Here is a 22,407-nt window from a genome sequence, read left to right as displayed (position 1 = left end):
CTCTAGATCATGCTATTGAAATTAAGTATGATTTTGATTTTGGCATTGGTGTACAATGAGAGCAAGTCTACAGTTTCATCTGGTAGATAGAGGAGACAGTTTAGTCACCTTTGGGATATGCTCGTGCAGACTTTGGGGTGTTCTTACTTTGGCAGAGAATATTTGTTGTTAGCCTCCGTGTGTATTCAGAAGCCGTTGTTCAAGTAAGCAGTCTGTTCAGTGGTGCGTTGCCTTTTGTGTGAAGATGTTGATTCTTCATTAGGACCAAGCTTGTGATTTGGTCAAGATTGTCTATGGTGTTGAAGACTTTTGGGTGGAAATTGAGTTCTTCAAGGATAGACGTTGTGTTCGGGGTTTATGATTCCCCTTTGGTGATTTGTTGGTGGGAATCGATATCTTGGTTGATGGTTTTTTGTTTAGGCTTGACGGAATTCAAGCCAAGGTGGAGATTTGTTGAGTTTTGGCTTGATTTCCTGCTGAAAAATGTGTTTTTTTGGGTTTGCTACAGTGCCGCTACAGTGCCGCTCGACCTCCGCTCGAGCATCGCTCGAGCGAACTCATCCAGAGAGTTCCGCTCGACAGTCCGCTCGAGCGAAATCTTCCAGAGAGTTTCGCTCGACCTCCGCTCGACTGTCAGGTCGAGCGAGAATGCAACCCTAACGTGCGCTCGACACTCCGCTCGACGTCCGCTCGAGCGAATGTTCTGATTAGCGCCTTTTGCTATAAATACATCATTTTCTCTTCATTTTGAAGAGCCCTTCAGCAGCCAGCTTGAGAGAGTTTTGAGAATCCTTTTGTATACAATCCTAAGAGTCCATTGAGTGTATTGGGGCTTTAGGATTAAGGATTTTTGTGATCAATACTCTTGTACTCCATCTTTGTTCATAGTGAAATTTTGTTGAAACCGACCCCGACAGTGGACGTAGGCTCACATTGAGCTGAACCACTTAAATCTTGGTGTTCTTTGTGTGATTGTCATTTCTTTTTGTTGCTTCCGCTATTGTTTGCTTCAACTTAGTCTTTGTTTGTTCGGTCCATTTCCAACAGAATCCTTCTTCTAATGCAAGCTAGCTGGGGCGGCCCGTCTTTCTATCATTTTCCAAGGAATGTGATCAACCAAATCATATTCTTATCATATTTTCATATCAGTAGTACATTTATCATCATTAAATGATAAATAATCATCAGATAAGAGATCATCTAATAGTAATAAATTGATGCAGGACACAACACCAGCCAACGTGGCAACCAAATGAAGCCTTTCGAATAAAAACTAATAAGGCGGCAGATTTTAGCAGATCGTTTTCCATTTATATGCTTACTTTTCTTTGCCAGCAAATTGGTAAATTCTTTCTTGTTTATTTTTTTTTACCTTTCCATTTGAGAAGTTATTTTCTTAGAAGACTAGAAGTCTCCAGCTTTATAACGAGACAAGCACTGTAATGGGAAATATGATATATTTGATAATTCTCTGTTTTGAATTCAAAGATTCCTCTGTTTTCTTCTATTTTTCGCTTCTGCAACGTCATAACTAATAACTATTTAGGCATATTTTCTTTATTATTATTTTTTTAGCTACGGCCAAGTTCACCACGGGTATGCTTTAGGAAATTAATCAACGATTTAGGAAATTAAAGCAATCCGGCCTAGCCTTCAGGTAGGCAACAATTGCATTCCAACAACTGGTCAATTGAATGGAGTGGTATGATTGACAGTCTGCTGCCTAGCATGCAGGTTGTTGCCAAGAAGTTGCCGAGAAGTTTGACCCACTTCTCTATTATTATTTATTTGCAATAAGTACTCTATAATTGGACCTCTTGGTGATACTAATCTCGCATACACATCAGATCGATCAGGATGAGCACTTCTTCCATGGCCTTTCAATTAGGAGCTTCTTCCTCTTTCTCATTCTCTTCTTCTTCCATTCCTAGGTGGACTCACGACGTATTCTTGAGTTTTAGAGGTGAGGATATTCGTCAAAACTTTATTTCTCATCTCTACGAAGCTTTGCATCAAAGGGGAATTAACACTTACATGGACAACAATATCGAAAGAGGAGAGGAAATTTCGCCAGAACTTTTCAAAGCAATTGAAGGATCAATGATTTCTATCGTTGTACTCTCTAAGAACTATTCAGATTCCAGATGGTGTTTAGATGAACTATTGAAGATCATTGAGTGTAAGGAAACGGTGAAACAAATTCATGTTTTACCCCTGTTTTACAATGTAGATCCGTCGGATGTACGACATCAAAAAGGGAGTTTCGGAGAAGCATTCTCTAGAGTTGAACATAAGTTCGAGGCTGATACAGTAAAGCTTACAAAGTGGAAGGCAGCTTTAGAAGAAATAGCTAATTTGACCGGATTCAAATTAGGGGACAGGTATTTTTAATGAGATGTGCTTATTTATATATATATATATATATATATATATATATATATATATATATATCTATATGTTTATATATGATGTTAAAGAGAAGTTTATGGGGAAAATTTAGGCAAATCCCGAATCTGAGAGTTTGCAAATTGATGAAGATCATATGGTGCCATGCAAAACTATTTGATATTTATCAGTTTTTTCGGCTTTGAGTTTTATGGATACTATACTTAAATTAGAAATCTTTTCTTACTGAGGGATTTAATATCGTACTACCATATTAATTTCACATGATGAAGTTTATAAGAAAAACAGAACAGAAGAATGCGAAAAAATACAAATCAAAATCTTCTCAGAATTAAGGAAGGGACAAATTCGAGAATAGAACAAAAAAGTACTTAAAATGTTTAATAATTCATATAAAGAATGAATAATGTTAGTCTAAGAATTGCACGAGGAAGAAGAAAGGCTATCTTTAACATGGTAATCTACTACTGTCATTTTGTAAAGGAGAAAAAAAAGAAAAAAAATGACATTGTTACTAAATCATCTTTATGTGTGTATTATAGTGAAAATTAGTCTAAACTCTTTAAATTTCTTTTGTCTTTTATATTGATAGGAATGAATCAGAGTTTATTCAGGATATCATTAAATGGGTGGACTCAAAAATGGTAGGTCGTACACGTCTTAAAGTTGCTAAGTATCCAGTTGGAATAGAGTCTCGTGTACGAGATATTTATGCACGTTTAAATATGGGAAGGAGTGATATTATATGCATGGTAGGGATATTTGGAACCGGTGGAATCGGTAAGACAACTATTTCAAAAGCGATCCATAACAGGATTTCTGATCAATTTGAAGGAATTTATTTCTTGAAAAACATTAGAGAAACTACAAAAGCAGGAGGTCTGATCCAGCTACAAAAGACACTTCTTTATGATATTTTGGGAATAAGATCGGAATTTCATGATACTGACAAAGGCATCAATGTAATTAGGCATAGACTTTGCTCTAAAAAGGTTCTCCTAATTCTTGATGATGTGGATGACTTAGTCCAAATAGAAACATTAGCTGGAGCCCATGATTGGTTTGGTCCAGGAAGCAGAATAATCATAACAACAAGAGATCAACACTTACTAAATAATCCTGCAGTTGATTCAAAATATGAGGTTATGATTTTGGATAATAATGAAGCTCTTTAGCTGTTTAGCTTGCATGCTTTCGGGAGAGATGAACCATTTGGCAATTATGTGGACCTTTCTAAAGTAGTAATAAAATATGCTCAGGGTCTTCCATTAGCTTTAACAGTGGTAGGTTCATATCTAAAAGGTCAATATATACAACAATGGAAAAGTGCATTGGATAAATATAAAAGAATCCCAAATGGGAACATTCAGAAAGTACTCCTGGTGAGTTATGAAGGATTGGACAGCACTGAAAAGGAAATGTTCCTTGATATTGCATGTTTCTTTAAAGGAGAACCCTTAGCTTATGTCACTAAAATATTTGACGGTTGTGATTTCTTTCCGGGTGATGGCTTCCATAGGCTTGTAAATAAGTGTCTTATTACCATTGAAGGGAATATTGAATACATTTGGATGCATAACTTGCTACAAGATATGGGTCGAGAAATTGTTCGAGAAGAATCACCCAAAAAACCAAGCAAACGTAGTAGATTATGGTTTCATGAGGATGTTCGTCAAGTGCTGGAAGAAAGTTCGGTAAGATTCACAAAAAAAACTCTTTTACATTCATTTCTATTTTTAATATTTTTTAATAGTGGACCTACTGGAAAATATTGACTTATGAAATAGTACTTAAATGAATACATACAAATAATAAAATGAATTTGTAGTTATAAAAAGAATTTGGTTTGAAGTGTTTCTTAAAAGAAAATTTCAGTATCGTGTGACTATTTTAGGGATGGAAATTTCAGTAATCGATAAAGACTAGTTGTTTTAAAAGCACCAAAAAGAAAATTACCATGTAAAGATAACCACAGAGTACTATTTTTTGTAAAGTAATATACCATCAGCAAAAGCTATTAACTTTAATAAGTTCTAATTTATGAACAATTTTATGCACTAGTTTTGCTGACACTCTTACGTAATATCTTAAGTATCAGGGGCCAAACAAAATTGAAGGCATATTAATAGATTTACCCGGAGGCAATGAGGAGATTAAATTGCAACCGGAAGCATTTGGACTGATGAAAAGGCTTAGTGTTTATAAATTGTAATGCGCGTTTTTCTTGTGGACTCAATTATCTACCTGACAATTCGAGAGTGCTTGATTGGTCCGAATATCCTTCACAGTCTTTGCCACATAATTTTCAAGGGAAGAAACTCATTGCCTTCAGAATGCGTGATAGCTTCATCAAGGAATTAGGGAATGGATTCAGGCCGAAGGTATTTACAATTATAATCATCAATGATTCTTTTTTTTTTTTCTCTCTCTAATTCATGTAGTAAACTCCATTCAACTTTTTTTCTCTTTCTTTTACAGAATTTGGGGACTCTGGCTTTCTATAATTGTAAGTTCTTTAAAATTCCAGATCTTTCAAGCACTTCAAATTTGAAGGAATTGAGTGTTGAATATTGTTTGAGACTTTTTCAAGTGCATGATTCGGTTGGATCACTGGAAAATCTTTCTGATTTGAGTTTTGAGGGATGCTCTGCACTCCAAATTCTTCCAAAAAGCCTCAAGTTGAGATCTTTACGAAAGCTTAGACTTGGTAATTGCTCAAGCCTTGTTGAACTTCCTGAAATCGAGTGTATAACGGAATCTTTAAGTAGATTGGATCTAGGTGGTACTGCAATAGAAGAACTACCTTTATCCATCCGGAACCTCATTGGACTTGAGCATTTAGTTCTAAGTCGCTGCAAAAACCTCATGCGTCTCCCAAATGCTTGCACTCAATTGCAACATTTACGTGAGGTTTGTATTGGTGGTTGTACCAATATTGCAAAAAAGATGAGGGATGATGATGGACAATCCCTTCTGCCTATTGAATCTACAACAACGAAAGACTTTATATTATCAAGTGATGAACAACTCCATGAATCAAATTTCTTTCCAATATCAAGTTTCTTTACCATGTTTACTTCTGTGTCCACTTTGCATCGATTAGATCTGTCAGGGACTGAAATAGTTAGTCTTCCCTTGAGCATTAAAGGACTCGTTAGCCTAATTAATCTTGAGCTGCACAATTGCCAGAAGCTCAAAGAAATACTGGTGCTTCCACCAAATATAAAAGAAGTAGATGTTTCGCAATGCGAGTCATTAGAAAGATTTGCAGAAGTATCAAAAGTATTGCAATTCAATGGAAGCCACATCAGATCGCTACAAAGTGTTGAATTGTCTGGCTGCAAGAAAATGCACGTGAATATATGGAATGATAAAGTTCAAAATCCTTTATTGTGGAAGGTATGTATGTGTCTCATTTTTAATACTATGCACGAATCAATTAATGAAATTGATGATGATGATACTTGACATTTAACAGGGACTCTATGATTTTGATGCTACTTTGCTTCCAGAAAATCAGATTCCAGACTGGTTGAGTTATGTTCATGAGTTTTTGGATAATGAAATGGTGAAGGGGCATGACGAAGAGTGGGAAATAGATATTGAGGGGCCACTCTATTTGGAGGAGATCAGCGGAATTGTATTATATGTCGTCGTGTTTTTTAAAGATGCTTGGAGCTGGCAGGGAATTATTGATAACGCTAAGATAACTATTGCTGGCTCAAATCGTGTGTGCCAAATTCAAAACGGGGTAGAATTACTTAATATGGATTGGCTCAATATAGGAGGAACTGGATATGATGTGTGGGTGGGGTACTCCAATTTACAATCTTTTGACCTCAAGGTTCTACCCAATTTGCTAGTTCAATTTGATCTCCGTCGTTGTGATCCTGGGAGAGTACCATTTTATCAAAGTTGCAGAGCCAAAGTGGTATACAAGGATGAAAGGAGAGAGAAGAAAAAAACAAAAATTGAAGCCGATATTGCAAAAAGTCCTGATCAACAGCAATTGAATTAAGGATAACCCAAGTAAGTCGCCCCTGTTGGTACTATGTGTTTTGGTTGGGATATCTTTCATGTTTGTTTTTGGGGATCGCCTTCCCTTCCATCTCCTACCACCAACGTTGGACGACCTTGGATTTTCCTTTAATTTTTGTTCCTTCTCTCTGCCTCGTGCTATGTTTTGGTTGACAGTATTGCTGTGTCTAGAGTACACATAAATCTCAATAATGTCATCTTACTTAAGTTGATGAAAAAATCACTAGGTATTCTTCCAGATAAGGTGGAGAAGGACTATGATGATTCAAAGGTAGTTTTGGAGTTAAGGCTTCAACTTGGTATCAAACATTAAATAGCTTACAAGCTTTCCAACTTGCTCATTGAATTATAGCCATTAATCCTAATGGGTGTTTGATTCATTGAATAATCATTTAATAGTCCATTTCATGGTGCTTGACATTACAACCTTGCCAAAATTAGCTTGCATCTCTTGCCTTTTTTTTTTTTACATTGCTCTGTTTTAGCCACCATAAACTTCGTGTATGATGGACCAGGAGAGTCTCTAGTGCTAACCACAGCAATCCAAAATTCCGTACATCTCGGAGGATTTGCGCGAATTCACCCCCTCATGAGGCCAGCATATCATCCATCCTCTAGCTTTTTAGAAGTCGACAAAGTACAAACATTACGTTGGTTCCAAAACTGACTGGTGCACTATCTGTAAGTTCACAGTGGCATGCATGTTGCTCTTCCTATCATCAGTGGAAAGAACCAGTTGCAATAAGAGCAGAACTTTCACCTCCACCATCAACGAAGGTGAGGACTTTCCCAAATAACTGCCCATGGAGGATAAAGTCATAATAACTGCAGTTTGTGATGTGCATCTAAAGCTTAAGACAATGTGCTTTGCTATTTCTGGAAAACGAATTTTAAGAATAATTAAAGGAAGACATAAAAGTGAGAAGCCATACATCTATTCTCAATTTCTCAATTTCTTCGTAGAATTGCTCACAATGGTTTTGGAAAGCAGAAATGTAATTTAAACAGAAAGCACTACGGGGATAGCAGAAAAGCAGGAATTTGAATACACATACATATGCACAAAGAGAGACTGTGACAAGCATTTGAAGGAAAATTTCACTTATTATGGCTATCAAATCTCTGCCTGTCTAAACATCTCATCTTCAAAACAGGATTCTGTGCTGCACATATCCACACAAATATTTATGTCCACGCAAAGTGTCACTGAAGCCAGGAAGATGGAACTTGGCCTTGGGTGCGGATAGTTTTTTGCTGCCTCTCATTTTCTTTATCCTTATGCTCATTAGAACCACATGCTTCTCTTACCCATTGATTGTAGCATGTTGTTTTTTATTAAAATTCTGATAAAATTTAGAAAAATGTTGAGGGGAAGTTTGACTTGTTTTGTTGTCCTATGATCAGTACCATACATTTGGTGCATATTTAAAGTTCACTCGGGTACACTTGGTGTCGCTTTTTATCAACCATCTCGCAAACACTCCAAACTCTCAACTATCATGATTGGTATATGGTTTTGAATTTCTAAAACGGAGCATCCTAAAAATGGAATAAAATGACATACCATGATTAGAAATTGCATACACAAAACTGAAAAACAAAATGCAGAAAAGAAACCCTCCTCTGCCACCACGGTGGTGAGTGCGGTTTCGTACCACATAGCGCAATCACTTTATGTAATTCTGATATTGTAGTGTATAAAAAAGGAACCGTGAAAAGCTTTAAGGCTAAAGCTCATACGTAGAGAATCAAGTGAAATTTTAAGTAGCTTTCAATGACCATGATTAGGGCATGGAGTGTCAAAGTGAGAAGACAGACTTTTTCCCCTCTTTCTTTGTACGGTTTAGTGGGGTTAATATACTGTAACAATGTATGAGAAATTACCTTGAGATCGTAAAACAGTACCTCAATGTAACAGTTAATTAAATAATGAAAATCCTCGTTGTTTATATATATATATATATATAATATGTCACAAAATATAAAATAAATGCAATGATCAAGCTGGACAATTTTTTTTTTTTTTTTGATAGGAAAATCACTTTCATTCATAACCAAACAGCATTACAATTGTAAATCAGTCCATAGGACTTGTTGGACACTAGGGGGAACAGACTCCCACCATACACTAGTATCACTAACATTTCTTGAAAGCCTTGCTAGCCTGTGTGCTGATTCATTTGCTTCCCTGTTGACATGCACAATTGAACAATTTGGCAATCTGGTCTGCATCTGCTTGATATCTGCTATCACATTCCCATACATAGAGTTCGACATTTCCAAGCTGGACAATTTTTGAAACATAAGCAATTGAAAAATGATTCTTTGACCATTGACATGATCAGTGGACCCATATTGAATTTGGGACTGCCAAAAAAATTATGAACCATTTATATGGAGCAGAGAGAATGTTTAACAAGATAAGCTTAATTAATTTTGTGGATTTGCAGTAGATGAAAGGAACTATTCGACAACTTAAGCTTAGGTATTATTTCTGCTTAGCTTAGTAAATCAATACAATTGATGAAAGTTGTCAATATCACATCTATTTAGCCATGTACTAAAAGGAGATGAAAGTTATCAATATCATATATATCTATTTAGCCATGTACTAAGAGGTGTTGATGTCTTATCTGATTCTTTCATAGCAAAATTAAGATAAGGAAATGTTCATAATCTTGGCATATGTTTACCATAAATACATGCTAAAAAAAAAAAAAAAAAAAGACAAACTACTTGCCAACCTCAGAAAAGAACACCTAATTAACACATGTATTCGCACAGAGATCAGAAATACATGACATATATACTCGATGATATGTTTGGCTTGATTTGAAAGGTAATCCTATTTTTCTGATACATGAAGCTGCCTTTTCATTCAATTGCAATGGAGATGAAAATTAGATGTATAGGTGTAGCCCTGCAGGCATAGGTAGCATGTGTAATGAAGACATGGCATACTCTCAAGCATCAAAATAAAAATCATGGAGTAGGCAGGCCAATATGTAGAATGCTCATAATATAATGATCCAAAACAACTAATATAATGATAGGACTAAATTGAAGAGACAAGCCAATATGAAAAGGATGCTCATTAATACTAACGTCCCAGTTAAAATATCTAAGACACACATTGCTTCTTTTTTCTTTTCTTTTTTTTTTCTTTTTTTTTCAGGGCACTTAATAAGGATGACAAAGCCAAAAAGTTTCCATAAATACTTGGTAACTAAGCTTACCAATCAAGTTTAAGAATTGCTTTCTAAAAATGAAATTTCATAACATGCGAATGCTCTTTAAACGCCAAACTCTTGTAAGAAAAATTCACCAAGTTTAGAGAGTGACAAAGGTATTTCTGTCAAACTTTCAGGCTTATTCATCTACAAACACGTGTTGTATATTTATCACTACTTTTGTACTAACAAAAGCCAGAATATATGATCCTTGGCTTGTCTGAAAGTATCTCACACTTTCTCCTGGTTCCACACAACACACTTGCATATGATCCTTGGAGTCTTGTCTGAAAGTTTCTCACAGTTTTTTGGGTAATCATGTTTTTAAGACATTTGATGTTGTTGCACACTTGCACTCCTACTGATAAAGATGGAAAGTGCTTATGCAGTGCATCATTGAGAAGTAGAACATTTGTTTGCCAACACTATTTTTTACTTTTCTGGTCCATTAGAAATTCTGAGGTGCTTGAACACTTGGAATTTGTTTGTTGATGTATGGTGATGATATATTTTTTTTGTTAATGCAGTGCAGTGCAAACCTGATGCAGGAGGATCTGTTTTTGGGCGATTCTCTTATGTTCTTTCCTGTGAATTATCTGTTGAAACTAGCCTGCAGAATAATCGCTATTCTGTCCGGTATCAAAACCCTACAGCTAGTTTATCTAGGTAGTTACTTCCTTTTTTATTAGGTATTCCTATATGTTTTGTATGATTGTATCAGCTGTGTTTGCAGTTGGAGCAACTGGAGACAGGAAAATGGAAGAAAGTTCAAATCTGTCCCTGCCTAGTATAGAGAACTACAGCTGATACTTTACTAAGATCACAGTCAGAATATAGTTCTCCAGACTAGATACTGGAGTCAGGACCAGTAAAAAATTTAGGTTCTTCCTGTAGAAACACTCATTTCTCCCCCTAAAAGGCCTAATAAGAGGAGTAGGGTAACTCCTTATAAAGCCCAGGATGAGTTTGTTCCTAAGTCATGTGGAACTACTCAATACGCCCCCTCACGTGTGGGCCGGTATTTCCTGTACCATCATCGTGGGTAGGTCGCAGGAGCCCATCATTAATCATAGGTTAACCTGGCTCTGATACCATGTAGAAACACCCATTTCTCCCCTTAAAAGGCCTAATAAGAGGAGTAGGGTAACTCCTTATAAAGCCCAGGATGAGTTTGTTCCTAAGTCATGTGGGACTACTCAATACTTCCTATATTGTAACAAATATAAGGTTCTCAAAAGGTATAAGTGCTGTAATACTAACTAATGAAAGATTTTTAGAGAAAATAAAGGGCTAACCGTGGGGTTGAAAGGCATGATCTAAAGAAACAGCTTCCAACTTTCACTTATGGTGGGTTTGATGATGGTGATACACGCCGGCAGCTTAACGGCTCATATCTATCTCTCTCTCTCTCTCTCTCTCCCAAGAATGAAAAGCTAATCCACTAACCCATTTGCTGATCCCGACCTTGTTAATTTTTCTATCTTTTGTCAGACAATTCTAACTATAACATCCACCAAGTCCATGCCACTTTCCAAGTTTTAATAGATTAAAGCCCTATTGCACTCGATTCTTGACACCGGACAAAATAGAGATTATTCTGCAGACTAGGTTTGATAGATGATCAGAACAGAAAAGATAAGAGATTGCATGAGGTTGAGGATGGACATCCTCAAACTCGTCTTCCTCATAGTAGTAAATCCACTCAACCTCATGCAACTAATCAACGAAACTTTAAGCTTGAAGAGTACTAGGAAAATATGGTAAATCAACTCTAAAATCAAGGACCCCATGATGCTCCTCCCGACCACAGTGCTTCTAGAATAGAGCACAATTGTGACACAGGTTCTCAAAATTGAAATCAGAATCACAATCACGGATATCCTACGCCATTAGACGCATGGTTAACTCTTCCATGGCCTTACAAGCTGGATCTTCCTTCCCGCTTTCGTCCTCTTCTTGTTCTTCTATCCGTTCGTAGACTCATGATGTATTCTTAAGTTTTAGAGGTGATGATGTTCTCCAAAAATTTATTTCTCATTTATTGGCCGCTTTGCATAAAAGGGAAATCAACACTTACATAGACAACAATCTAAAAAAAGGAGAGGAACTTTCATAAGAATTTCTCAAAGTAATTGATGGATCAATGATTTCTATCGTTGGACTCTCTAAAAACTATTCAAATTCTAGATGTTTAGATGAGCTATTGAAGATCCTTGAGTGTAAGGAAACGGTGAAACAAATTCTTTTACTCCTATTTTCCGATGTAGATCCATCAATGTACGACATAAAAAAAGATGTTTTGGAAAAGCATTCTCTAGAGTTGAATATAAGTTCAAGGCTGATAAAGTAAAGCTTACAAAGTGGAAGGCAGCTCTAGAAAAAGTAGCCAATTTGTCATTATTCGAATTAGAGAAAATGTATTTTTAACGAGCTGTCCTTTTATATATATATATATAAAAGGACAGCTCGTTAAAAATACATTTTCTCTAATTCGAATAATTATATATATATTCTATTATAATAAATGACTATCTAACTATGAACAGTAAATTTTCTTTTTCCTTGTTAATTAAGTCCCCATTTCTATTGTTCATTTGTATTCTATTATAATAGAAAAACATTATATTAAGTTACAATTTCCAAAAAGCTCAGTGCCATATGCTGGCCTTTCTCCCCTTTGGTCAGTGTGTCAGCAATAAGTTACAATTATCTTTTTCTATACATTATAATATGAAAACATTATGATAAGTTACAATTGTCCTTTTCTATACATTATAATAAGAAAACATTATAATAAGTTACAATTTGCAAAGAACACAGCAACCATATGCTGTCATTTTTTCCCTTTTGTCCGTGTCTCGACAATAGAATACATGCACTGCAAACAGATGCGCCCATTAGCAATATTTATTATAATAATAGAACCGTCCATGAGTACTATAAAATAGAATTAAAAGTGGGTACTACGTAACTGACTAAAAGTCTAACCATTAATTATAAAAATGGTGCAACCAAAACGAAAACGCCAAGAGGCAAGTTAAACAAAGGAACAACAATAATAATCCTTGCTTATTTGTTTGTTTGTTTATTTTGCCTCTTGGCGTTTTCAAAGCACTACTCTATAAGCAAGGATTATTATTGTTTATTTTGCCTCTTGGCGTTTTCAAAGCACTTGTCTATAGTTATTTATTTGCGATAGCACTACGCTATAATTGGACCTCTTGGTAAATGGTAATCGCTCATACTGAGAGTTTGAGAGCATGAGTTCTTCCATGGCCTTTCAATTAGGAGCTTCTTCCTCCTTTTCATGTCCTTCCATCCATTCATGGAATCATGATGTATTCTTGAGTTTTAAAGGTAAAGATGTTCGCCACAACTTTATTTCTCATCTAAATCGTGCTTTGCGTCAAAGTGGAATCAAGACTTACATGGATGGCGTCGACCTTGAAAGAGGAGAACAAATTTCGTCAGAACTTTTCAAAGCTATTGAAGAGTCACAAATTTTGATCGTTGTATTATCTAAAAACTATGCAGAATTTAGATGGTGCTTAGACGAGCTATTGAAGATTCTTGAATGTAAGAAAATAAAGAAACAAATTGTTCTACCAATATTCTATAAGGTAAAACCGTCTGAAGTACGAGAACAAAAAGGAAGATTTGGAGAAGCATTCATTAAACTTGGAAAGAAAATCAAGGATGCCAAAAAGTCGCTGCTGGAATCCTGGAAGGAAGCTTTAGAAGAAGTAGTCAATTTGTCTGGATTGGAATATTTAGCTATCGAGTAAGCTTTGCCTGTTATATGTTTGTGTGCGCATATATATGATGCCATTGAGATATTTATTATGGGGCAATTAAATTGACACAAATCCATCCAAGAGATGCAATACCATACAGAAAGACAAATATTTTATATTTAAGATTATTTTTGGAATTGAACTTTATGCAAAACATAGTATATTAATTTATCAATCATTTCTGATTCAGAGATTTAATATCAACTACCACTACCACATTAGTTTCACATAAATTAGTTTATTGAAGAAATAGAAGAACATGAATTAATAAATAAATACATATATTTTCTTTCTTTTTGCCCTCTCTGATGTCTTTTGATGAATAGCAAGAAAAAGCTAAGGAATAGAGGTAAATATATATATATATATATATGGAATTTCGTCCATCAATTAACTGTTCGATGAGAGTTGGAAAAAAATAATTAAGAAAAGGTTGGGAATTGTTTATCATTTGGGTCATATAAAGAACAAGGTTTGGACTGATCACAAGAAAAAAAATAAGGTTTAATTAAGTAGTGGTCTTTAGTTTCAATTTGTTTCAAGATATAAAAACTCACAATACTCTTAAATTATACATTTCATATTTAAGGGAGGGACATATTGGAAAATGGGAAAAAGAATTAGTTAAAAAGTATGTTATAATTAAATATATACAAAAAATGAAAATGTAAGTCTACAATGGCATAAGATCACGACAAATGCACAATCAAATATTAAAATATTCAGATTTAATAATATATATTTTAACTCAAATCATATTTTAATATATATTTTAACTCAAATCATATTCATATCTCATTTATTTATCTGTAAAAATGTTTGACTCTTTAAATTTTTTTCTCTTTTTTATTGATAGGGATGATGAATCAGAATTTATTCAGAAAATCATTATGTGGGTGAACCCAAAAATAGTAAAGCGAATGCCTTTAAGTGTTGCCAAGCATCCAATCGGGATAGAATCTCGTATACGAGACATTTATCAGTGTTTAAGTATCGAAAGGAATGATATTATATGCATGGTAGGGATATTCGGAACTGGTGGAATTGGTAAGACAACTATTACAAACGATATTTATAATCAGATTTCTTCTCAATTTGAAGGAAGTTGTTTCTTGAGAAATATTAGAGAAACTTCAAAACAAGTGGGAGGTCTAATTCAACTACAAAATACACTTCTTTCAGAGATCTTAGGAACAAAATTGGATATTAATGATGTTGATAGAGGAATCGGTGTAATTTGGCATAGACTTCAATCTAAAAGGATTCTACTAATTCTTGATGATGTGGATGAAATGGTCCAACTAGAAAACTTAGCTGGAGATCGTGCTTGGTTTGGTTCAGGAAGTAGAGTCATCATAACAACAAGAGATCAACATTTACTAGATAACTCTAAAGTTGATTTAAAATACGAGGTGAGGACTTTGAATGTCAATGAAGCTCTTTAACTGTTTAGCTTGCATGCTTTCGAGAAAAAAGAACCGTTGAAGGATTTTGTTGATCTCTCCAAACAAGTAACAAAATATGCTCAAGGTCTTCCACTAGCTTTAACAGTGCTAGGTTCGGATCTAAAAGGCCGAAGTATACATCAATGGAAAAGTGCATTAGATAAGTATAAAAGCATTCCCAACCAAAACATTCAGAGAATACTTCAAATAAGTTATGATAGTTTGGAAGATAGTGAGAAAGACATGTTCCTTGATATTGCATTTTCCTTCAAAGGAAAACCTTTGGCTAATGTCATGGAAATATTTGATAGTTGCGATTTTTTTCCAGCTCATGGTATCCAGAGGCTTATAGACAAGTGTCTTATTACTATTATACCCAAAAATTTTGGAAATGTTTGGATGCATGACTTGCTACACGATATGGGTCGAGAAATTGAACGACAAAAATCATCCAAAGATCCTAGCAAACGCAACAGATTGTGGTTTCAAGAGGATGTTCGTGAAGTGTTGGAAGAAGATACAGTAAGAGTCACAAAGAAATTCTTGGATTTTACATTTATTTCCTTTCTATAAAGAGAAATGTACTGGAAAATATTGACTTATAAATTAATACATATCCTAGTGGAAAAATTCCTTTAAATTATCAGGAATGAATTTGTAGTTATAAATAGAATTCGTTTATTTATTAAGATGAATCACTAAATTAAGTACCATATGTAAATGTCCAGCTTTTTTGTTTCAAATAGCATGTGGAGTCTTTTATATTTTAACATGTGAAAATTTAGTATTGGAAAATAGCATGAAAAGATAATGAGAGAGTAGTATTTTTTGTGAAATAATATACCATCAATTTGAAAATTATTAACATTAGCAAATTCATGTAACTTATGAACGACTTTATATATGCACTAATTTTGCTGACACTTTGATATATGCATTCTCTTATATTAGGGGCCAAACAAAATTGATGGCATGGTAATAGATTTACCTAAAGGCGATGAGGAGATAAGATTGCATCCAGAAGCATTTCGACATATGAAAAGATTAAGGATCCTGATAAATCGTAATGCACGTTTTTCTCATGGACCTAATTATCTCTCCAACAAGTTAAGAGTCCTTGATTGGTATAACTATCCTTTACCATATTTGCCACATAACTTTCAAGGGAAGAATCTCATTGTCTTTAGAATGCATCATAGCATCATCAAGAAATTAGGGGATGGATTCAAGCCCAAGGTATGTACAATTATATTCATCAATAATTTTTTTTATTTAAGTTATTTAGTAAACTCCATTCAACATTATTTTTCTTTTCTTTTACAGAATTTAACGACCATGGCTTTCGAGACTTGTAGTTACTTAACAGAAATTTCAGATCTTTCAAGCACTCCTAATTTGAAGGAATTGACTGTCAAATATTGTAGAAGATTAGTTAAGGTGCATGATTCCGTTGGATCTTTGGAATATCTTTCTAAGTTGGATTGTGAGGGATGCTCTAAACTCCGAATTCTTCCAAGAAGCCTTAAGTTGAGATCTTTACACTAGCTTGATCTTGGATATTGCTCAAGCCTCCGTGATCTTCCTGAAATCAAGTGCAAAATGGAATGTTTATGTCACTTGAGTCTACCTGGCACTGCTATAGAAGAACTACCTTTATCCATCGAGAACCTTGTTGGACTTGAGACATTATATCTACAGGATTGCAAAAACCTTATGCGTCTCCCAATTGCTTTGATCCAGTTGCAACATTTATGGAGGCTTGGTATTGGTGGTTGTACAAATATTGTAAAGAAGATGAAGGATGATGGACAATCCCTTGATCTGCCTAATGATTCTACAATAATGGAAGACGAGATATCAAATTCAAGAAATGGGAGCAATGCATTGCAACTATCGAATCTTCAAATTAGTTGTTCCCATTCAGAATCAATTTTCTTTCCACTATGTAGTTTCTTTACCATGTTTAATTCCTCGACCAACTTGGATGTGTTAGATTTATCGGAGACTGATATTGTTAGCCTTCCCACGAGCATCAAAGAATTCGTTACACTAACTGATCTTTTGTTGATAAGTTGTCATAAACTCGAAGAAATAGCAGAGCTTCCTCCAAATATAAGAAAGGTAAATGTTCTTGGATGCAAGTCACTAGAAAGATTTTCGGAAGTATAAAAAATTTTGGAATTCAATGGAAGCCACATTAGATCACTAGAAGTAATTTATATGGGTTACTGCAACAAAATGCATGAGAATATATGGAATGATAAAGTGAAAAATCCTTTATTATGGAAGGTATGTATGTATGTATGTATGTATGTATGTGTGATCTCATTTTTAATAGTATGCTTGACTCAAAATTAAATTGATGATGATGATGATATTTGACATTTAACAGGGGACTCTATGATTATGACGCTGCTTTGTTTCCGGTAAATCAGATTCCAGACTGGTTCAGATATGTTCATGAGCTTTTAGATAATGAGATGGAGAAGGGGCCTGATGATGATGCCCGACGGAGGAGAACAGAAGAATGGGCAATAGATATTGAGGGGCCACACTATTTGGAGGATATTAGTGGAATTGTATTGTATGTCGTACAGTTTTTCAATGATGCTCGTATGTCGAACACAATTATTGGTGATGTTAAGATTACCATTAAGGGCTCAAATCATGTATACGTTGTTCAAAAAGGGGTAGAATTGATTAATATGGATTGGCTGGGCAAGGGAGGAATTGGATATAATGTATGGGTGGGGTACTCCAATTTACAACCTATTGAGCAAAAGGTTTTGGACAACTTGCAAGTCCAATTTTTTTTCCAATGATGGTTATCCCTTAGTTAAGGGGCTATTTTATACAAGTTGTAGAGCCAACAGAAGAAGAAAAATGGATGAAACAAGCAGATGGGGCCAGATCATTGAAATTGAAGAGGATGTGAGTTCCACGTTCAAGATGAGGAAATAAATTCTTGAGAAACTACAGGAAGCAGGGGCCAACCCGAAATTCAGCTGAGAAGACTACGCCAAAAATACAAAAGGTTCCGGCCTTGCTGCGTGGACACAAAAATTTCAAAAAGTACTTTGAGCCAATAGTGGTATCACTCGGTCCTATCCATCATGGGAAGAAGGAATACCAGGCAGCAGAGGACTTCAAGCTTGGAATGGCAAGCAAATTCGTCGAGGAAAGTGGTAGGTCGGGTGAATTTTTGCTCGGGAAAATTGCGAAGAACATCAAGCAACTGAAGCAGTACTCCAATGAAAAGGTGGTCGAGCAGCAGAAGGACAACCGCATTGATTGTCAAGAATATTATTGCTCAAATGGTGGTTTACTTTCGAGTAAGGTGGTTAATTCTTCACTATCTGGTTTTTTCCTGTAGAGTACTAATAGTTCTTTATTTCCTTAGACACGGTACTTCTTTCATAGATTTTAATAATCTGCTTTTCTAGGATGATTATTTGCTTTGCTTTGGTGATCCACAAAGAATACCAAGGTTAGAAAAATCACTTTCTTGTCCATTCCTTTAGTTCGAGTTTATACTTGGTTTCATTTTTGAACCAGAAAGGAATGAATAGACACTGAAGTTTCATATGGGGTAGCGTTTAGTGAACATGGAAGCACGTGTGTAGAAGTGGAAAGAAGCAACTCCGGTTTCATCATATTTGCCAAAACTTGTCAGCTCCATTCAACATATATAGTATTTCCAAGTTTAGCATTTTTAGCCCAAGTGGTTTGCCAGCCCTTGTTGCTACTATTTCTTTGGAATCTCAGGTGAGATTTCCTTTCATTTTTGTTTGTTCTCTCTAGTCTTTTAAGACTTCATTTTTGCTTCATATATGATGTTAAGATTTCCATGAATCTACTCGTGGGGTTGCATATGTAGTGGCATTATTGCTCATGTTGGTTGGTTGGGATTATGGGAACTCACTCTATTGATCTGAACTTTTGGGTTCAACCTGTACAACATGTGCACTAATGTAACATGTCTTTATTTTCAAGGACGTCTTCTTTTGTAGACTTTAGCAATCTATCTATTCTAACACTATTGGAATTCAATCCGTAACCTTACACAGGAGAAATGAGGATTCTTAAACTTGGGGCATCAAACTTCTAGATTAGGTGGAGAAGGACTGTGATGATCCAAAGGTAGATTTGGAGTTAGAGCTTCGACTTGTTTGACATGGACGAATGACATATACGTGTAAAAGGGCTAAATCTTAAGACCACCACACTACTGCCACTGTCATCCATCTCTCTCTCTCTCTCTCTCTCTCTCTCTCTCTGTGTGGTTATTTATAAGGTTGAACAATTTGGATCTAGCTGTCAATTTTCCAAAAGTTGGGGGAATCTTCATGCTATTAATTAGCTTATAAGCTTTTCACTTTGTTTGTTTGCTTATAGCCATTAGTTTGTTACTTGCATGATGAATTCAAGTGTTGTGCTGCCCTGAAAATTTTCTTCTATAGCCATACTACAGCAAGTTTCTGCTAAAACACTTGCTGAAAAACCAGAAAATACCACTTACCTCATTTAAAAACTCCCAACGAGTTGGAGAGCAACATATACAGAACAACGAAATATTGAAACAGACTTATTTGCATCTTAAATTTTCTAAATCAGCTCTTTCTAAAATCAACCACCCCATACATCATGAAGAGGATTAGACCTATCCAAACACAGCGCTGAATTCCCTTCAGCACCTTCTATAGCTGAAAAATCTGCAATCTGATTAGTTTCAATATATCCGAAGATCTTGGTGGGTTAAACTTGACACCATGCCCATCTATACCAAGAAATTAGATTAGCCTTTACAGGTGTATCTTCCCCCCTTCGAGGACAATAAGGTATAGCATTAATCTGAGATGCCAAATCTGATCCTCAATGGTCCTGTAATTTAACCAAATTCCGCTCAGATGAAGGCATGACCTCTCAAGTTTCAAACCTTCTTGCCAACCACATCAACTTTTTGAGCCATCAATATTTGATGGCTGCTTCTTTGAAGGATTCAGGTGTTTGGATCTGAAAAGGACAGGCCATAACAAGCGCCGAGCTCCCATATATAAAATTTCATGCTGACTTCATGTGTAATGCTCTCTTTTCCCTCACACCCAATCCTCTCTCATCGATAGGCTGACATACTTTTTCCCAAGCAACCCATTTTTTCTTTACTTCACCTTCTCTATCTCCCCAAAGAGAAAAAGTCAGAGAAGAGCAGGGTAATTAACCTCAAAACTGATTTGGGCACATTCACAACAGAGAGCAAATGAATTGGCATGCTTGATAAAACATGCTTAATCAAGACTAATTTTCCCCCATTGTTCCTTTTAATGAGAATAGGTACACCAAGATATGTAAAAGGAAACAAATTATCCCTAAAATGCCAGTTTCATCCAGCATAATATGTTTCCTAGAAACAAGAGCATTTTTTCCTTCCACTTACTAAATACTTCAGATAAACCCTTGAAGGATTTATTGGATTGATTAAGGAAGATAACAATGCCGTCAGTGTATAAAAGAAAACCAAAGGCCAAACATATACATAAAAATCTCCATTCAAGTCTACCATAAGTTTTTCCATATTAAACGTTATGTTGGGCCCTAAGAATTATCCACGTGGGCTGCTCTCTGTCATGGGCACATGAACATTTAAGCGACGTGCACCAGAGCTATACGAGTAAATTATGAAGGAGAGGTATAAACGCAGCTCATACTTTGGATAGGCACACGGACAATGGAAGAAAGTAGTTTCTTGTATCATACTTAGGATAGACAAATAATGGATGTTGTTCCAATTTAGCAGGATCTTATGATAAATGCAACTTTGGATACAGTCGCTAAGCTACAAAGTGCCCTGATTGTATTTGTCTCTACAATCCCCACTCATTGAAAGCAAAACCTGTTTTGACACAAATTCCATGATAGTTGGATTTTGGATCGTACATGATTTTTCTGTATTTGCCTTCTTGTAGTTTAAGGAGTGGAGCTTGTGAAAGGGTGGGGGAACGCTGCAGAAAGTGTTTAGGATAATGTTAGGATGCTTTCTGAGGTACTCCAAGCAATGTTATGAAAATACTATGATGTCGATTAGAAAATGTGATACCCGAAAGAAAATTTAGATCAAAAGAATTTCTAAAATTTAGAAAAGTCGATTTACCTCAATTAATTTGAAGCTAGCCGGCAATCATGCTACAAGTGGAGAATCTTTTAATCTATAGCTGGAATTCAAGTGTTGTGCTGCCCTGAAATTTTCATGTACAGCTTTATTACATCAAATATCTGCTAAAAACACTTGCATATTGCATCTTTATGCCCTGTTTTAGCCCCCCATAAACTTCGTTTCTGATAGACATTGTTTCTCATCTTTTTAGACTCAATATAGGCTTTGCCAATTAAATTTAGGTGGTGATTTGGTTACTATTTGATGTTAAGATTCCCTTAATAATCTACTCAGGTTGCATGCGTATTGGCAGTCTTGCCCATGCATGTTTGATGCGAATCAGAAGAATATTGCTCAAAGTGTACCTACGCTCCTTAGACACATTTGGAAGAATGTTCTTTTCCTTCCATTGGAACTATACTAATACAATCTGGAAGAATGTTTCAAGATGACATGACAATGCCCTTGACTGTTTCTGATGCTCTGTGATGATATATCCAGTCATAATGAAATCCTAAAAAGCTAATACCGACATTTTATGATTTGGATGTCTAATTTATATGAAATCCTAGCAAACGTATTTTGGTTAATTTATATGCCTGTCCGGAAAAATTCATATATATATATATATATTTATATCTAATAAAGCAACAACTAGCTAGGTAACATTGAATGACGTGAGATTGAGTTCCTTTGAGTTGGAATTCATGTCTGTAAATTTACAGGGGACAAGAAGTAAGGTTTCTGTCACTCTGTGTTCTTCAAACAACACTATTGGCTTGCCTAGAAAGATGTTTAATTCAATCAATTTGGTCTGAAGGATGGAGAAAATAGGGAACGTGTGATCAACCAATGGGAAATGCTTGGGAGCCTGCAGGTAGCACCCGCTACCGTTGGATTTTTATTTTATTTATTTTTTATTTTTTATTTTTTCACTAAGTAATTTTTAATAATGTTGTGAATTTTTTAAAATAATATTTAAAAGTGTTAAAAAAATACATATAGAAATAAAAGATTAAAAAAATATACACAATACAAGGTAGCTCCCAATGCTAAGTGTAGCACTACACTGAACCAATATGCACAATGGGAACAAGAAGCGGCCGCTGGCCCACCAGTGTTAATCTATTTAGATAAAAATAAAATAAAATAAATAAATAAATAAATTTTGATTTATTTATTTTTAAAGAAAGAAGACTCGATTCTTCTGTCAATCCATCCTGCTCCATGATTAACTCGCCATGTATCATACTCATCTAAACACATGATTTGTACATATATAATTTAATTTTTTAAAATAATAAACTGAACTCAATTTCAGCCTATCGTCTGTGCTGTTTGGA

General features: G+C 35.3%; 4 protein-coding genes and 1 pseudogene across 16 annotated transcripts; all 5 read left to right on the top strand.

Annotated features, from left to right (window-relative positions):
- Nucleotides 1–1,833: 1,833 nt before the first annotated feature.
- LOC122297801 (disease resistance protein RPV1-like) lies at nucleotides 1,834–3,655 on the top strand. The gene is made up of 2 exons (XM_043107992.1): nucleotides 1,834–2,381; nucleotides 2,999–3,655. Exons 1-2 carry the CDS (start codon nucleotides 1,858–1,860, stop codon nucleotides 3,579–3,581), a joined length of 1,107 nt encoding a protein of 368 aa, XP_042963926.1. The 5' UTR covers nucleotides 1,834–1,857; the 3' UTR covers nucleotides 3,582–3,655.
- A 903-nt stretch (nucleotides 3,656–4,558) lies between these two features.
- Nucleotides 4,559–10,449, top strand: LOC122296426 (disease resistance-like protein DSC1). 8 transcript variants are annotated; one of them, XR_006238517.1, is made up of 6 exons: nucleotides 4,559–4,787; nucleotides 4,885–5,805; nucleotides 5,885–6,435; nucleotides 6,960–7,221; nucleotides 10,202–10,310; nucleotides 10,408–10,449. XR_006238517.1 is itself a non-coding variant. In XM_043106129.1 (4 exons), exons 1-3 carry the CDS (start codon nucleotides 4,740–4,742, stop codon nucleotides 6,422–6,424), a joined length of 1,509 nt encoding a protein of 502 aa, XP_042962063.1. In that variant the 5' UTR covers nucleotides 4,559–4,739; the 3' UTR covers nucleotides 6,425–6,435; nucleotides 6,960–7,879. The 8 variants fall into 8 exon arrangements, 1 of the variants encoding a protein (XP_042962063.1); XR_006238513.1 differs by adding an exon at nucleotides 7,599–7,681 and having other exon boundaries at nucleotides 10,202–10,449; XR_006238514.1 differs by having other exon boundaries at nucleotides 6,960–7,681.
- Nucleotides 10,450–12,919: 2,470 nt separating this feature from the next.
- On the top strand, nucleotides 12,920–13,525 carry LOC122296425 (TMV resistance protein N-like). The gene has a single exon (XM_043106128.1). It carries the CDS (start codon nucleotides 12,935–12,937, stop codon nucleotides 13,457–13,459), a length of 525 nt encoding a protein of 174 aa, XP_042962062.1. The 5' UTR covers nucleotides 12,920–12,934; the 3' UTR covers nucleotides 13,460–13,525.
- An 863-nt stretch (nucleotides 13,526–14,388) lies between these two features.
- Nucleotides 14,389–15,560, top strand: LOC122296973 (annotated as a pseudogene).
- A 2,122-nt stretch (nucleotides 15,561–17,682) lies between these two features.
- Nucleotides 17,683–21,518, top strand: LOC122296424. 6 transcript variants are annotated; one of them, XM_043106121.1, is made up of 5 exons: nucleotides 17,683–17,948; nucleotides 17,987–18,250; nucleotides 18,357–18,400; nucleotides 18,514–18,678; nucleotides 21,359–21,518. In XM_043106121.1, exons 2-5 carry the CDS (start codon nucleotides 18,071–18,073, stop codon nucleotides 21,486–21,488), a joined length of 519 nt encoding a protein of 172 aa, XP_042962055.1. In that variant the 5' UTR covers nucleotides 17,683–17,948; nucleotides 17,987–18,070; the 3' UTR covers nucleotides 21,489–21,518. The 6 variants fall into 6 exon arrangements, with proteins under 6 accessions (XP_042962055.1, XP_042962057.1, XP_042962059.1 ...); XM_043106123.1 differs by having other exon boundaries at nucleotides 17,693–18,245; XM_043106125.1 differs by having other exon boundaries at nucleotides 17,693–18,250; nucleotides 18,537–18,678.
- The last annotated feature ends 889 nt before the right edge of the window (nucleotides 21,519–22,407 follow it).

This window comes from Carya illinoinensis, chromosome 15 (assembly GCF_018687715.1).
Source record: "Carya illinoinensis cultivar Pawnee chromosome 15, C.illinoinensisPawnee_v1, whole genome shotgun sequence".
Classification (NCBI taxonomy): Eukaryota; Viridiplantae; Streptophyta; class Magnoliopsida; order Fagales; family Juglandaceae; genus Carya; species Carya illinoinensis.
Note: the sequence above shows the minus strand (reverse complement) of the source record. Positions and strands in the feature narration are given on the sequence as shown.